Source organism: Sabethes cyaneus, chromosome 1 (genome assembly GCF_943734655.1).
Source record: "Sabethes cyaneus chromosome 1, idSabCyanKW18_F2, whole genome shotgun sequence".
Lineage (NCBI taxonomy): Eukaryota > Metazoa > Arthropoda > Insecta > Diptera > Culicidae > Sabethes > Sabethes cyaneus.
Genome location: NC_071353.1, coordinates 62,312,171 through 62,329,255, shown reverse-complemented (window position 1 = coordinate 62,329,255; position 17,085 = coordinate 62,312,171). Strand labels below are relative to the sequence as shown.

At 35.7% G+C, this 17,085-nt stretch overlaps 1 protein-coding gene across 1 annotated transcript; it reads left to right on the top strand.

Annotated features, from left to right (window-relative positions):
- Positions 1–3,702: 3,702 nt before the first annotated feature.
- On the top strand, positions 3,703–15,793 carry LOC128732467 (uncharacterized). The gene is made up of 4 exons (XM_053825717.1): positions 3,703–3,824; positions 10,365–10,497; positions 12,874–13,034; positions 15,222–15,793. The coding sequence occupies exons 2-4, from the start codon at positions 10,365–10,367 to the stop codon at positions 15,282–15,284; spliced, it is 357 nt and encodes a 118-aa protein (XP_053681692.1). The 5' UTR covers positions 3,703–3,824; the 3' UTR covers positions 15,285–15,793.
- The last annotated feature ends 1,292 nt before the right edge of the window (positions 15,794–17,085 follow it).

The window sequence follows — 17,085 nt, the reverse complement described above, 5'->3', positions numbered from 1 at the left end:
TCCTGGCCGACCTGAGCATTGAAATCCCCAATGACGATCTTGATATCATGTTTTGGGCAGCGGTCGTATTCACTCTCCAACTGCGCGTAGAATTCATCCTTGTCGTCATCGGTACTTCCGAGGTGAGGGCTGTGCACGTTGATGATGCTTATGTTGAAGAATCGGCCCTTGATCCTCAACCTGCACATTCGAGGATTGATTGGCCACCACCCAATCACCCGTTTCCGCATCTCGCTCATCACTATGAAAGCTGTACCCAGCTCGTGTGTGTTGCCGCAGCGCTGGTAGATGGTATGTCCATCTCTGAACGTACGTACCGTTGAGCTTTTCCAGCACACCTCCTGCAGCGCTACGACGTCGAACTTGCGGCTCTTCAATACGTCGGAGAGCACTCGAGTGCTCCCTTGGAAGTTGTGAGATCGGCAGTTCCACGTCCCGAGTTTCCAATCCATAGTCCAGTAAGTTCCAGTAAGAATATATTTGTTCTTCGTTCCGTGCTTTAGTATTTTTCGTTGTGCCGGCTTGCAAAGCCTGCTACATCAGCCCCTGTTTCGCCGGAGGGCCAACGAAAGAGCCCTCCTTTCCTGTCAGCATACGACCTTGGCTTCCACCGGGGTTGGTTACCCGATCTCCACCAAAGTTGCTCGTATCCCGGCTGGTACCTCGAGGAGGTAGGAATAGGAGTTGCTGAATAACAGGCTATGGACCACTGTAGGGTCTATTTTATGCCTACACGTGCACAAGGCACCGACGGTACGCATTATTCAGCCATTTACCAGCCAGTTTACCAGAGTTCAATATCAAAATAATATAAATATAGAAAAAAATAACGTTTTTATTTCAAATGTTTTTTCGCTCGATATTAATAGGAGCGGGGAAAGTGCCACTATGGTGGGGAAAATGACCACAAGTAGAGAAATGTTGAATTTTAACTTCTATCTATAGAAATTAGGTCTAGTTAATGTGTTAGACCAAAGATAGTACACATAAAGATAAATAAGATTTCAGTATGTTTGTTTTTGGCATAGTCATTATCATTTTGTGCAATTTTCAAAAAGTAAGATTTCAAAATCATTTTAATTTTAGATTATTTTTATCGATGAATTTTCTTATGGTTATTGTAAGACACTTTAGAAACCATAAAAAATAACCGTATTAAAATTCTTCGTCGTTTTCATGGAAAACTGTAGAATGGCACTTTTGCCACGGGTGATCGTCTGGCTCCTTGTTCCCCTACTTACTTATTCGTCCATGTCCATCGGTTTGGTAGAACAAAGGGATGAAATCAGAGTTCACCACTGCCGACGATAACCCATCGGCTTTCATCGGTCGCTACTGTCTTACCTGACTTACAAACGAATATACGTATTATTTCAATCTGAGTTGTTTGCATTTTATTCGTTTATGACGTATACGCAGCTAATATCGATATCAAACGATTTTTTGTAAGTTGTTTTTGTTATTGCATTTAACCTGTAAAACGTTGCACAAATAACAATTTAATTTTAAAACAAAATCATTACACTGTCACTTGAAATACATATATGGTTTAAGTACGTTATTTTCAGTGATCAAAGTTAACGATATAACGAAAAGTTATCGATATCGATGTAGGACGACATTTTTTGAAACCATTCGAACCAACACGAACCCGCGAAGACAACGTATATTCGCAGTGAGTCAGATAAAATGACAGCAGTACAGGTTTTCGTCAACAGCTCGGATGTCGCTGACTACCTGATCAAATGAAACGAACAAATTTATAACAGGATGAGTTCTAAATACCTAGTAGTTACTAGTAACTAGTTTTTTATAACAAAATCTCCTTTGCGTTTTGTTATAAACTTAATGTCGCTGGTAGTGAAAATAACAAAACTTGTAACCAAATCCGCTCTAAGTTTATTACAATTATATCAAATTCTGATTACAAAAACCAGCATTCTGCCCTGCTTTATAACCAAAATAAACAAAGCGTGATATAAGTAGCAGCACGAATTTTCTGTGTCGCAAATTTTGCTATCACATTTATGACACACTTTGATAGAAAAATCAACTGGAGCCACTATTCTGTAATATTTTTGTTAGAATCATCTGATCGGATAGGCTGCGTCGCCATGAACCTCTGAGTTTACCTCTTCTTCGTTGTCCTTGTGGATTCCAGTCGAGTGCTGCTCCACAGATTCCGTTCGCTACGTTCCTCAAGGTATGTGGGATCCACTTCCACCTATACGTTCTCCAATTGCTATCGGCTGTCGATGGATGACATCGACGATCGAGTTCCTCATTGGATATCCACTCTTCTGGCCGCCAGACACGAACGATATATCGCAAGCAGCGGTTTTTAAATACCTAAAGTTTTTGGGTTGTCTACAATAAGACATACTACGTTTCGCAGGCGTACAGCAAGACGTATTTAACGTTTGAGTTGAAAAGTCAGGTTTTGGTAGAATGATCTGATTGGTGCGCCAAATCCTACTCAGATAGGTGAGTTCCGCTAATGTTTCCTTAATTAAGTTTGATGTTCCTTTAATTGTGGTATTCCATATACATTGCTAGGTTGCTAAGTGAAAAAACATCGTAGCAAAACTATAGATGAGCGCCAATAGTTGTGCGCTCCAACTGCGCGTTGGATTTTGGAAAATTGGCATTTTAGCAAATAATGCTCTAATTTTAAAAGGTGTAGTCTAATTACCAATACTTCTAAAAACCTGTTTTATATAATGAATGTAATTGTTTTATCTAAAATGCTACGGTGACGAAAATATGCGTTAATAATGAATAGTAGCGCAACTATTGGTACTACCACAACTATTGGATCAAGTACCCTACATGTTTCAAAACAAAACTTTTGGTAGTTTTGAATTTGAAATTTAAGTCAATTTCAATATATTCTACCGCCCGTCGTTGATCGTCGTTGGTGGTCTTGCAAGTGCAGAACCAATAATTATGGCTTTAATTGATGTCATCCGCAAAGCTTAAATCAGTACTTTTTTAGCTCTGATTGAATTAAATACGCGAACTCGTGAACAATTTAGGTCACGGTCTATTTATGACAAATTTAACATGCAAGTTTATTACTAGATTTCATTATTCAAAACTGAGAGAAAAAAAGTATAGTGAAACAAAGTTTTATACCTAGTAGGTATATGTGAATCAGTAATATCGTTTTGTTATGCATATAAAGGCCATTTGAAACTAGTCTAGCTCCGTAAAACATTTGTGTAATTACCCGTGTAAAATAAATACTATACTGAAGAAAAAAAAACTTTAAATGTTTTGTTGAGTATTTTCCTGTAGATTTAAATCTATCGAAGAGTGACGTTCATTCGGATCGATTGCTTTTTTCATTAGGTTCTTCTTAAAAGTTGCTTCTCAAATGCTATGGACCATGGTAACCTATTTAGTCATAGTATCGAGCAGCACAATATTTTTTAAATTATTGGAATCTAATGATTTATATTTCTGCTTCGACATGTATCTAGATATACCTTAGAAGCAACGTTCACAGCGCAGCCGTATGATAACATAAGCTACACAATGTTTATGGGCCAATTAGCTGTTTACTCAATGGATGCTGAATTTGCCTGGTGCAAATGAACAAGTACATCTGCATCCACAAAAGCGAATTGGAGAAACTAAGGATAGAACTTCTATCGATTAGTTCTCATTTAGCTCCCAAGCCGCTTGCGAGTACGTTCGGATAGTCTTTTTATAGTGTACCATTGTTCATATTTTTTGAAATTATATCCAGTGCAGTGCGTTAAACAGAAATAGCGAATTAAATTATTAATTCTCTCAACCGTAAATAATAAATATACTGAACGGTAGGTCTGAATGTATATTATGCATAACTTAACTGGTATTGGCCAAATCACTCCAAAATTTCTTGAAATTATGAGTATTAGAATAAAAACTTCCGAAACGCAGGGTATTTTGCATTATTTCACCGAATTAACGCGTTTTACCACCCCTGTTTTATAGAAATTTGAAAATAAATTGTTAAAAATCACGCTTTTTAAGCGTAATTTTCTAAAGTTTGTGAGATAAATTACAGAACTTATTATGGTTTCATCAATAATAGCTCATGTTTTATAAAACAAAACCAGCGTATTTATTACGATTAATTTAATATGCTGATAATAAAAATAAATAAATAAAGTTTATATTTTTTTTAAAGCTTCCGAGAAAAAGCTTAGTAAAATTAATCAAAATTTAGATTAAAGAACTAATCCACGTGAAACTTTCATTTGGACATTTGGTCAGATGAAACGAAAAAAAAAAATTAATTAAATCAGAAACCCGGAAATTTGACTACAGGTTTTGTTTTTATTTTAAGATTTAAATTTCATCTCAAACCCTGTCAAAATATATGCAGAAAGCGATCAAATCCGGTAAGTTTTCGAAGCAAAATATCGTGGCAGCCATTTCGTTCGATAGGTACGCACTTCGACAGTTCCATCGGTGCACCATATTACAGACTGATTGTGCTGGCACTACAGGGACTATAGATTACAGAGGCGCCGAGACACTCAAAAATCGCTAAATTTTGAATGAAAGCGGAGAGTTACCTTTATTTATGATGGTAGGGTAACCAACCTATTTTGGACCCCATCAACAGCTGTACATAATTTGGACACTTCCATTTGATTTTGCTTTGCTTTAAGTGTCCAAATCATGTAAAGCTGCTGATGGGGTCCAAAATAGGTTGGTTACCCTACTTTCCGTTTTGTTTCGAAATTGAGCGGATTTTGAGTGTCTCGGCGCCTCTGTAATCTATAGTCTCTGTAGCTGGCACCATTGGCGCTCACTCGTCGTTTACTTTCTAGGTTTAACCCAGTCGTCATGAGTCGACAGTTCGAGCCCCCGAGGAAACGTATCCTGACTAATCTCGAGAATTATTAAACGTATCCTTGGTGTTGTTGATGAAATGTGATATTATGCAGCAATTGTTGTCTTAAGACACAGCAGAACGTTCCTTTACCTGTTATTTAAGATAGAAATAAATATGTTTTCGGAACATAATTCAACTGATTGTTAACCCTGTGTTGGTTGATTCACATAATTTTTACTGACAGATCACAAAGCTTGATAACGCAACAAAATTTAATGTTAGACTGTAAGATATCAGACGGTCTTGTGGTGTAATTGGTTAAACAACACGCTCAACTAGACATTGAGAGCTGTGAGTTCGACTCTCACCCTCGCTTAGCCGATATTTTTAGTCCAAGATCAAGATTTTCAGTTCATCTTATTTCTGATTTGTCATATTAAACATTTACTCTTCCCGTAAAGAAACAAGTAAAGTGACTTATTGTCAACCAAAAAAAAAGGGATTTACTGAAAGATATTTAGCGAATCTATATATAAAGTGAGCGTGAGTATGTTTGTATGTTCCACCATAACTCCAGAACGCCTTGACCGATCTCCACCAAACTTGGCCTTGATATAAGAAAATCAGCACTGGGGGGTTGATAAGAAGGGGACGGGGGGTTCGTAACAGGGGGAAGGGCCATAACTGCGAAATACCTGGACGGTTCTCTACCAAACTTGATATACATGTTCCGTGACATAAGGGAATCAACACTGAAGGATTCGAAAAGGAGGCAGTGGTCGAGGTTCATAACAGGGGGGGAGGGCATAACTGCGAAACACCTGGACGGTTCTTCATCAAACTTGGCACACATGTTCCTTGGTATAAGGGAATCAGTACTCAGGGGGTTGACAAAAGAAAGGAGGGTTCATAACAGGAGGAGGCCATAACTCCGAAATTCCTGGACAATTCTTCATCAAACTTGGTACAAATGTTCCTTGAAATTAGGGAATCAGCAATGGGAAGTTGACAAGAGGGGGGAATCCCTAACACGGGGGGAGAGATCTAAATAAGTAAAATAGGTTGCATTTCTCTTGCTTTTAAACAGATTGCGGTTGTGTAACTAACTTTGAGAAAAGAAAGGGGTTCCACCAAGGAGGAATATATGGTAAATAAACCTTTGTTTCGTTTTCATTATAGCGATTTTCATTGAGTAAACCGATGCATAATTAGTTACGTAACAGAAGGGGGACTGGGAAGGAACTGACATGTAGCGGGACAAGGAACGTGAGTATGAATGTATGTTCCGCCATAACTCGGAAACTTCTGACTGTTCTTCATCGAACGTCGTTTGTCAAACACATGTTTTTTGGCATGATTCTTTTATGCCGGGGGGTTGACAAAAGAGGGAGACGATCTCTTACAAGGGGAGAGCAAGGTTCAAGTGGGTGAAGGGATGCGCTTCTCTTACAATTGGAACGATAGCAGTTGTACAAGTTGTTTTATTTCTGAAAGGAGGAATAGGGTGGCCATTAAAAAGGGGAAGGTTCAATTACAAGTGGTTGGGGGACAACGTGAGAGGCACTGACAAAGGGAGTAGACATATTTAAATGAAAAAAAAGGTTTTATTTCTTGGATTATGAGAGCTTTCGTTACAAAAACAGATGTACAAGAGACTGAGTGACAAAGGGGCCCCGAGTGAGATCGGGCAATCAGCTAGTAATGAATATAACGAATAACATTTGATTTGGTTTCAAAATAATTTGCAATAGCTCAAGTTTATAAAATTTGAACAACATCGGGATTTTAATGCATCTTTATTCATAGATTTGCTGAGTAAGTACAAGTAAGTTGTTGTTGAAAGCTGGATTACATTAGGCGCGTTTACTGACTGCTAGTTAGCTAGCTTGTGAGTTGATTGTAAATTAACCCAGTGTCATCATGTCCACTAGCTAGGTAATTTGAGCTTTAGTCACTCCAATGTATAAGTTAAAAGTGTAAAATTTTCTCGTACCAAAAACTTTAATACTTGCTTTACAAACTCGAAATAAAGCACGAATCGTGTTCAGTATGACAAAACTTCAACCCCATTCCCAACTATTTCCCCGCGCTGATAGATGGAGAATGCATGAATAATACGATTATGAATGATCTACCTATACGCCTAAGCTATATGCAACCCCAAGGCTTCACGGGTTTACTGTTGGGTTTACTTGTGACATTTACAAATTACGTAATATACCTGATACTGAGGGGATAAGCACCGTTATGTTGCACTCCGACAACTTACTGTACAAAATTACGTTACATAAGCAAACGGCGGTGTTTAGAATCATTAATAGCTGCGTTATATAATTTATGAATGTTCCCTTATAAGCATAGTGTCACGAATCAAAATATACACCTAAATAATACATTAGTAATCTTTTCTTATTTTCTTATCACTCTAAACGATTCGTCATCAGTATATAATAGGTACTTCGTGTTATGAAACCAGATTTTTCCTCCGTATCAGTAACATATTACAAAATCGAACGTTTTATCTGAAACGTACTTATTCCAATCAGATTATTATTTACAGAAACCCCAATTGATTGTCGAATAGACGAAAATATGGGTGAGTTTTTGACGTAGAACCGCGCCTTACCGCGCGTGGTATTAATCCGATTTTTGGATTCATTACCAGTGTCAAGCAAAAATGAAAAAATTTTGAACGCTGTAGATGCATCAATTGCGTGGCAATTACTATAACGTTGTTTTTCCAACTGCTGGATTGGATATTGTATTGTAAAAAGTACAAGGTTAAATTTTCCCAAACATGTTTTGTGTGATGGTCTTGCTCCATAGACACGGGCGATAATTAAACATATCTCCAGTCTTCCCAGTTGCCATTCTTCTTGATGGAATGTTTTTGCTACTACCGTACCGTACTAGTTAGCCACGGGAAACCATTCACATATTTGGATCTGAAGTAAATTCTATTCCGGAACAAATTTTAAATATAGTTACAGTTTGACCATCAAGTTCTAAAATAAGCGAAATAAGCGGAAAATGTACGTACTATCGAGGCAAAATGTACGTATTATCGAGGGTACGTACTATCGAAGTAGTCGTTGTTCAAAAGTAATGGTGAATGGTCATTCATAAATCTGTTTATTTTAGTAATTTTAAGTTTTTTTTAATTAATGAAACAAAGGAAGTTGTTTGTAGTATCCAAACAGATTGGGACAAGATGTTCAGCCCTCTCTTCTCCTCACGTCCCAATCTTTTTGAATACTATGAACACCTTTCTTTCATTGCTTTCTTCTACCCTCCCCTCCGCTGATTGTAAAAACTACCGTTATAAAAAATCAAGTTTTCACGTTTTTACCTTTGTTATACTATAACAAAGGTTTAAAAATTGGTCGAAAAACACGAAATCGATCCGAGGCCCGGAGGGCCGAGCCACATATACCAGTCGACAGGGTTCGACGAACTGAGCAATGTCTGTGTGTGTGTGTGTATGTGTGTATGTGTGTGTGTGTGTATGTGCGCGACGCAACTTTTCTATCGCCTGTTTCTCGGGGATGGCTGAACCGATTTGCTCGCTATTACTTTTGTTTGAGAGGTATTATTGCCTAGTATATCACTATTGATCACTATTCGAGATCCGACATTTCGTTTAAAAGTTATAAGTAAAAACGTGAAAATTACGTGACACGATTTTCTCCGGAACCAAGTGACCGATTTCAACGATCTTGGTATCGAATGAAAGCTCTTGTTAACGCTAAATTTTTCGGGTAAATTTTATTGAAAACAAACAAGTAGTTTAAAAGTTATCCTAAAAAAACCTGTTTTGACAAGGTAATAATTATCGCCTGTTTCTTAGAAATGGCTAAACCGACTTAGGCGCTATTAGTCTCATTTGAAAGGTAACATAGCCTAATAGATCACTATTGATTTGTTTTTTGATTGGACGTTCAATTTGAAAGTTACGAGCAATTGAATACAACACATTAAAATTTATAATAATTTATAACCATTTCATCTAAGATGATTTATCTAGTTTGAATTATTTTGACATCAAATTAGAGATTTTAATGCTGCAAATATATCTGCAAAATTTCAGTAGAATTGGTTTTGCCGATCAAAAGATATTAACCCTCCAACACTCGCGCCAACTTTTGTAATACGGGTTATTCGCGCGCACAATGGCCCAAAGCCAAAAAGATATGCGCACTAGAGTTTTGACTGGGAAAACTTGGTTTTAGGTTTATGGGACCTTTGGAAGAATTTCTTGAAATTGAAAGTTCTATCGTCTGGTGCAATTTAAATTTTGATTAATCCCCCTAAAAGTGAAATAAAAAAATTATTTTTCTTCAGTTTCAATATAACACATAGATGTATTCTGCAAAGTTTTAGAGTATATTATTACAAGAAATTTTGCTGAAGACAGTAACCCCCTATCTCTTCAGCGAAGCTAGAAAAATATTATTTATTATATATGAATTAGTGAAATCAGTTTTTTATTTTGGCTCTTTTCGTAATTGTTGTATGACTTTTTCATGTATTACAAAGTTGCACAAATAGTAAAAATACACAACTTTGCTGAATATAGTATACCTTTATGTTTGCTTGTTTAGGAACTGTAGAACTTTGATTATAAAAAATACCCTAATTTTGACCCCGAATTACTCGACTACCAACAGACGGATACATTTTAAACATTTTACATTATTGCTGATTGTTTTGATGCATACAGACACCATTTTTCCATATGAAGAAACGAGAGAAAATTCCAGGCCAATTCCGGTACATCTCATATGCTGGTTGCTTCATTTCTGTGATGTCAGTTTATGCTGATCAATTTTCCCAACAATTTAAAGTATTAATGCATTGAATAATTATGACATTTTGCTCATAACAAGTTTATTGAAGAATATACGTTAGTTACACAACGATTTGTAACTTTATAACAATATGGCGTTCAAAAACCTACACGTGTTATACAAAATACAGCAGCGTGAGTAACCGAAGGTTAATAAAAATTGATGAAATTTATTCTAGAAAACTTTATTGGTGTGAATCAAATAGGCATTACAGGAAATTATACATAGTTCAAAAACCTATAAACTAGACCTTTACTACGCATTGAAACAATAATATTTCTTCTTACAACTTACTTTTACTTGTACTTACCCACATTAGTAACAACTTACTCAGTAATTTCATGAGAAAAGGAACTATCAAAATTTATAAGTGCTTCTATTTAGTTCAAATTTTGTAAACTTATTCCATTTCCAAAAATTTCATGTAAACCAACGCACAATGCAACGTTAACCAATATATGAATTATTTTCCGAAGACGTGGCGATTTCTATCTCAAATAGCAAGTAATACCGTATGACAAAGGTTCCTTTCACCACTAGGTGGATTAAATCAGGTTTTTATTTTATTTTTCAACTTTCGTTACCAAAATCACGTATCGACCCAACTGTGATTCTATAGGCCTAGATATATGTTCGCAAATTTTTCTACATATTACTGTGCATAACCTAATGTTATTTTTCACCAGATGGCTCTGAAGTCAGATTTAATCTGGCACAAGCTGAACGAGCGCTTAGCACGAGTTGATCGCAACAAGAGATCTTTCTTGGCCATCATTTTCATTCATCTTCGCCAAGAAGGGAAAATAGTTCGGAGTGTTGGTAAGTAAACGAAACAATTTGAAAATAAAAATTTTCATCTAGGGTCTGGTGCTGCTTCGTCATAATTGCCTATTCTTGTTATATCAAAAAAAAAATTACAAATATCCAAGTTTTTTATGACACACAGTGTAAAAAATTACAAAAATAATCTATGGTGACTACGTACTTAAATTTATGTGCCTTGCTGGAAACCCTTGCATTGTTGTGATTAGTTCGGATGATGGAAAATGTTGATGGATGAATTTTGAAACGGTACGACGAATTTAAAAAATGAAATCCGTTACGTAATTTCAATAAGATGCTTATAATATTCACTTTTTAGAAAAATTAAAGTGCACGGATCGGAATGAGAGTGCGTTTGAGTATCAGCACAAGAACTTTTGGATTATTCGTTAAAATTCATCCAAGAAATGATGAAAATTTAAGATGCTTTCCTTACTACGACGGGAATTAGCAATAAATTCTACCTCATTGCACAGGAAATTCGCTGCGTTGCCCAAATAAATTCAAAATTTCCATTCAAGCAATTCTCGACACGTGTGAGACGTGTGAGACACGTGTGCGTTGTTGTTATTGCATGGTATTGCGGCGCTTATAATGAATCCTCCTGCTGCTGAGGTGTTAACGCGCTCAGGAGATAACCGCGAGACAACCGCAAAATTAAAATTTGGGTTTTCTGGCTTGTGGTTCGACAAAATATCAGTTTTGTAATGTGTTTATGGGGGAAAATAATTGATTTGGTAAATTTTCAAATACTAAATTACTATAATATATCATGCGGTTATCTTCTGGTGGTTTGGTTCAGCTGTCAAGATAACCGCAATGTGAGGATTTTTCTTGCAATCTGCAATACTCAACGATGAAAATTTCAGTGGGAATTTCATTTTGGTGAACCGGTATACGGTATGTATGCTACGATAGTATTTACTTATTCCGATGATTGTTTTCTCCGCGTGTTTCGTCTCATTCGTAATTTATTTCAATTTTGATTTATTTTAATTTTTTTCGGGTTTGAAATTGTTTTAGCGGTGAAAACAGCATGAAAATGTATGAAGTTGGATCGCTTTGTGAATCACCTATAAATTGTCCGAGTAAACATGTTGCAGAAGTATTTTCTTCAAAGTATATTTTTGACGTAGGACTACGTCTTTTTTTACTATACTGGGACTGGGTAGCACTTTGTGAAAACGAAAATAGAAGTGTAACGTTTGAATGAAAGATTTCAAATGCTAATAACTACTAAACTACTGAACGAAACTGAACAATTTATATGTCGTTGGATAGATAAAATAACCAGCAATTTAATAGGGGAGTAAGAGATCATTTTTAAGGAGGGCGTAAGAGGGGGGGGCTTCTATACAAATAAAACACAAATTTCCCCAAAACTCGAGAACTAATCAAGCAAATGGAAACAAATTTGGCAGGTGAGTGTTTCAGAAGGTAGGATTTTTTTCTACGGTGTACTGAAACCGCTTCCCCTTCTAAGAGGGGGGGCTCGCATACAAATTAAATACAAACTTCCTCATAACTCTAGAACAAATCAAGCATTTGGAACCAAATTTGGAATGTAGGGCTTTCAGAAGGTAAGATTTTTTTCTATAGTAAATTGAGACTCCTCCCCTCTTTAGGAGGGGGAGCTCCCATACAAATAATATACAAATTTCCTCATCACTCGAGTACTAATCAAGCAAATGGAAACAAATTTGACATGTGCGGGTTTTTGAAGGTAAGAATTTTTTCTATGGGGTACTGAGACTCCCTTTCTAAGAAGGAGGGGGGAGGGGGCTCCCATACAAATGAAATACAAATTTCCTCATAACTCTAAAACTAATCAAGCAAATGTAACCAAATTTGACATGTGTGGGTTTTTGGAGGCATGAATTTATTTTGAATTTATTTATTTTATGATGGTTTGCGACCCCTCACCCCTGTGGTAGGAGGATAAGGACTCTCATACAAATAAAGCAGAAATCGGTCATTCATTACCATTTCAACCTTTATGATGCACACAAGTGATTTATAAAAGAAATGTCTATGTCTCAATGGTTGCTGGCGTTGTACTTATGAACCCCCGTCCACGTATTTCAAAGCCACCATTGCATTCAATGAAGAATTGAATCTGAATTTTGTGCTCTTCTCTTTTAAACATTCACTTAAACAATGGCACTCACAGATTCTTATAAACATACATATGCCAGAACTGCAGTTTACATTAGTCTTTGTTCTGATGATCTGATATAGTCCTACGTCACCCTTTCGTACTACCCTTAGGGCTGTATACCTTGTAGTTTTTGAACTCGAGATAACCATTTGCACTCCCACCCATGCAAAATTCTGTAACAAACATGAAATAATAATCATTCTATCTTTTCAAAGTTCTAGACTGTGCTGCTCTCAAAATAGAGGAAATTGGGACAGGCTCCTTGTTTACTACATCGTACCCTGCCGAACGGATCGACGCATCTATCGAAATTGACGATGAAGACTTCTACTCGGTGGCAACGAAGCAGACCACATTTTCCTCCCTTATAAACCAGGTAGAACGACACTTTTGAGTATGTTTTGTGTTTCCGACAGATAATTACCCCCGTTTACCGTTTACAGCAAGTAACGTAGAAAACATATAGTGCATGATGCAAAAATTCATAATCAATTTGAAAATCGTATACAGTACCACCCCGCAAATCCGATAAATTCCCTGCCAGATTATCTAGTTTTAACAGTTAAACTAACGACAGTGTGGGTTTGAAATTTGGTCTAACTTACATCCATCAGGTCTATCCTGCACTTAGTGCACCGATTTTCTTATTTATCTGTACCACCACAGCTAAGCAAAATTCGAAACTATTATGTATGAAGCGTTTTTAGAAGCTAATTATTATCTACAACAGCGGTTCCCAAATGGGGGTTCGCCAAAACTTTAGTACGCTGCAGAATAGTATAGGGAAATCCGTCAGGGGGTACGCGAACCGAAAAAAGGTTGGGAACCGCTGATCTACAAGATTGCTGAACTATGTATTGCTCTGTATTAAGTATTTACGGCGCGCTCTAGGTGCACCGTATGGTGTGAACTGGGAGTCCGCCGTGAATACCGAAGATAGAACAATACTTAGTTCAGCAAACCTACAGATAATAACTAGCTCTATAAATGCCCCATACATAACAATTTCGAATTTTGCTTTGCTGCGGTGCAGCAAACAAACAAAACTGAGACAAAACTCAGAACAAAACTGGGACAAAACTAATAAAGTTGGTAAAGTAGCGTGGAACTTACATATTTTATTTATAACTGTGAACCATATCGACAAGTAAACTAAAAGTTTTCATGTATTAAAAAATATCAATTATTAGGGTGTCTCTAAAATAATTTTCTATTGAAAGTTTTACAACTACTTGAACTATTATTTTTATTTTATTTTATTTTTTTTTTGCTTTGGGATAATTAGGAGAAGTAGTAATGACCTTATAACACTCAGCAATCCATAACGTTGAGCCATATTTAAAAATAAATTTGAAAATTAGAAAAAAGCACTTTCTCCAGCGAATAATCATGTTTATTCACTAAAATTTTAATATCATCGAATCACTACGTTTCTACTGATCTAGTACTTACCTCTAGCTGCTAAATGCTCAAGGATTTACTTGAAAAAATATCTATAATAGTATTGATAGAAGTAGTCACAAAGCGAAATTGCATTAAAGCACATGGTTCAATAAAATTCAATATTTTGAGTCTTTGCGCAAATCTGCGCAAAATGGAGTAATGATTTTTGAAAGGTAGACTAAATTCTACATAAAATATGAAAAAATGACGGTCACTTTCCTTTCCCAAAAAAGATGCTCAATTTTGAAAATGCGAAGTCACACATGTGTCACTATTTTGAGATTTGAAGTAAATATATTTTAGAGTGTACTTGATTTTCGTCAATCTGCAAAATAAGGTGCTAATCTATAACCATTTCAACATCAAATCACGCTTCCTTTGTATGCAAATACCAAACAGGATACGATTATAAACAGTTTTTCGAAACTTCCGTTAAATGGAAAATATTGGAAGTTGTCACACAAACCTCAGATTCAAAAAATTCTCCAAACGGCTGTTTCATTCCCAGTGCTCTGAAATTTGGGAATATAGCTATTTAGTCTGTATACTTTCACAGAAAAATAATACATCATGAAAAACTAAAACTCCATTTTGTGTGTTTTGTCCCAATATTTTCCACTGTGCGGTGGTACAGATAAATAAGCAAAATCGGTGCACTAAGTGCAGGATAACCCTACACTCATACACAACTCCGAAAATTTTCGAAAATATTTGTCGTAAATACGCAGTAAGCTTGTTTTATACTCTACTCAGTAATGCTCAATTTCAATCAATAAAATACTTTTAAATTCTTAGTCAGTTTCGAAATAAGCATGATAAAAAATTGAGATCATGCCAAAATTGAACGTAGCCAGAAGGTGTACCATTTACTATTTCTATTTAGTTAGAAGTAGGTAGTTCCCTCCTCACTCTAACGGGGATGCCCAACGAAAGTAGTGTTCGATTGAAAGAAGTTAAGTACAATGCTTTTTAATTCGGACATTTGCGGATTATTGAGTCGTCGGATTAGCGGTAGTAAACAGTAGTTTACTGTTCGCTGTTAAGTTCTTTTATTTCTAGAAAATCATCAAAATGCAGTTACATTACACGATTTTTTAGTTTTTTTTTTCTTTTATTGCAGGAAAAGGTAATAGTGCAGGGTAACCAGGAATGCTTCTCGAAACTGGATGAGAAGTTTAAGTAGAATAGACAGAAGAAATGTATTCCGGAAGGAAAAATGGTTAAAACACAGACCAACCGACGTTTCGGCAGGGTTAACAATCTGGAATAAAAATTTTTATCGACAATTCAATCCAAGTCCAGTCTAAAGATCCAGTTCTGTTAGCCTGTTACCAAAATAAACTTCTTCATATATTAAGGAATTGTAAACAAAGCTAGTGTTCAGCCCACACGAATTTACTTGCTAAAATATGTTAAAAAATATTCATCATTTTCTTCTTATAATGTAAAAATTATATACAAGAATCCAACCGGAAGAGGATCCATTACTGACAAACTAACTCCAAAATAATTGAAGATTTGTGATTCTTAACTCAATAAATATATTGGAAATAAATGTAGCGCAGAATATAGAAAACACAATATCACAATAGATCGAATATTGCTCACGGTTTTTAGCTTTATTTCGAGTGTGAGCAGTGGAAAACTTTTCCATCAAAAAATGATTATATCTACAAGATAAGCTAATTATTAAGCCTGTTTCTCGATTTTACTTTTTATTTTTAATTGACATGTGTTAAACCTAACAGTAAAAAATTCATGGCAAAGTTTACTATTTTAGAGCGTAAAAATAAGCAGACACACCACTACTTTTAAATTGAATGATTTCGGTTTACCTAGAGTGTTGCTCTTGGCGTTATTTATGTAAATTTAACAAAATGGTTTCTTTCATTGATGATTTAGAACGCTTAACGTTTCATGAAAATGTATCTGAAACCGTTTAAATGAATCGAAAAATTGAAAAATTTACGGCGGTTTGTTTTGAGCGTGTCGTGAGCCTAATATGAAATTCCACAGTGAATTGGTGAATGAAAACTTCATCGCCAGTTTTCTCGAAACCAGATTTTATGAGTCGATACCATAAATATCACATGAACAATCCATGCTTACTTCGTTATTTTAATTTCTACATTGTGTTGAAGGAGGGAACCACCTTTTTACCTTAAAAACTGATTTTAATATTTGAATGTCCTACTGTTCCTTACCCTATTGTCAGGTTTTGTCGATTATTTCAAACGAATTTCTTATTATTTGCAACATTTATATATTCTGATGAAAGTAATATGTAATATAATGTAATGTATTTTTTCCAATTTGGAACCTTAGTCCAATCCATTTTAACACCAACCATTTGTAAACTACGTGCAGAAAATATTTTTCTATGAAATCTGGCTAAAGATGCTAAACACTCGAAAGTTTGGATACCACAGGGTAACAATTACGATGTAATTATTTTTCAAAACATGTAATTAGCAAGCAAAGCCAGAGATAAAGCATTTCACTTATGGTAAGATGTATTGTGATCAAGGTGTAAAGAAAGCGACTCCAGTTAGCGACGTTCATGCTGTAAAACTCAGATTTAGCGGTTAATCTTATCAAATCGAACTGAAAAATCCATGTAGATAGCAAAAATTTGTAGCTTCTGTTGCAACGAGTGAACCTCGAACGAAGTACGGTTGATAATTGAGTAAACTAATTGTTTCAGATCGCTTTCTCCGTTTCTAATAAAAAAATATTACTTAAAAAAAAAACATACAGAAAATTTAAATCGAATTGCATAATACCCAAAATAATATCTTGAAGCGAGATGCTAGTCTCACTACCCAACTATTCAGTTTGAAAAAGTTTCAAAATTTAAGTTTCAAAAAGGAAGGACAAGGGAAATCAAAATTATATCAAGAAAATAATATACTCGAAACACTTTGTTCGTCATCATGTAACAATTGGGTTGAACGTGTACTATATAGGAAAATGACGTTAAGGTG

Coding starts and splice junctions, on each gene's coding strand:
- LOC128732467 (XM_053825717.1), top strand. CDS start 10,365: ATGGCTCTGAAGTCAGATTTAATCTGGCACAAGCTGAACGAGCGCTTA. Junction 10,498..12,873: donor GAAAATAGTTCGGAGTGTTG/GTAAGTAAACGA, acceptor ATCTTTTCAAAG/TTCTAGACTGTGCTGCTCTC. Junction 13,035..15,221: donor TTTCCTCCCTTATAAACCAG/GTAGAACGACAC, acceptor CTTTTATTGCAG/GAAAAGGTAATAGTGCAGGG.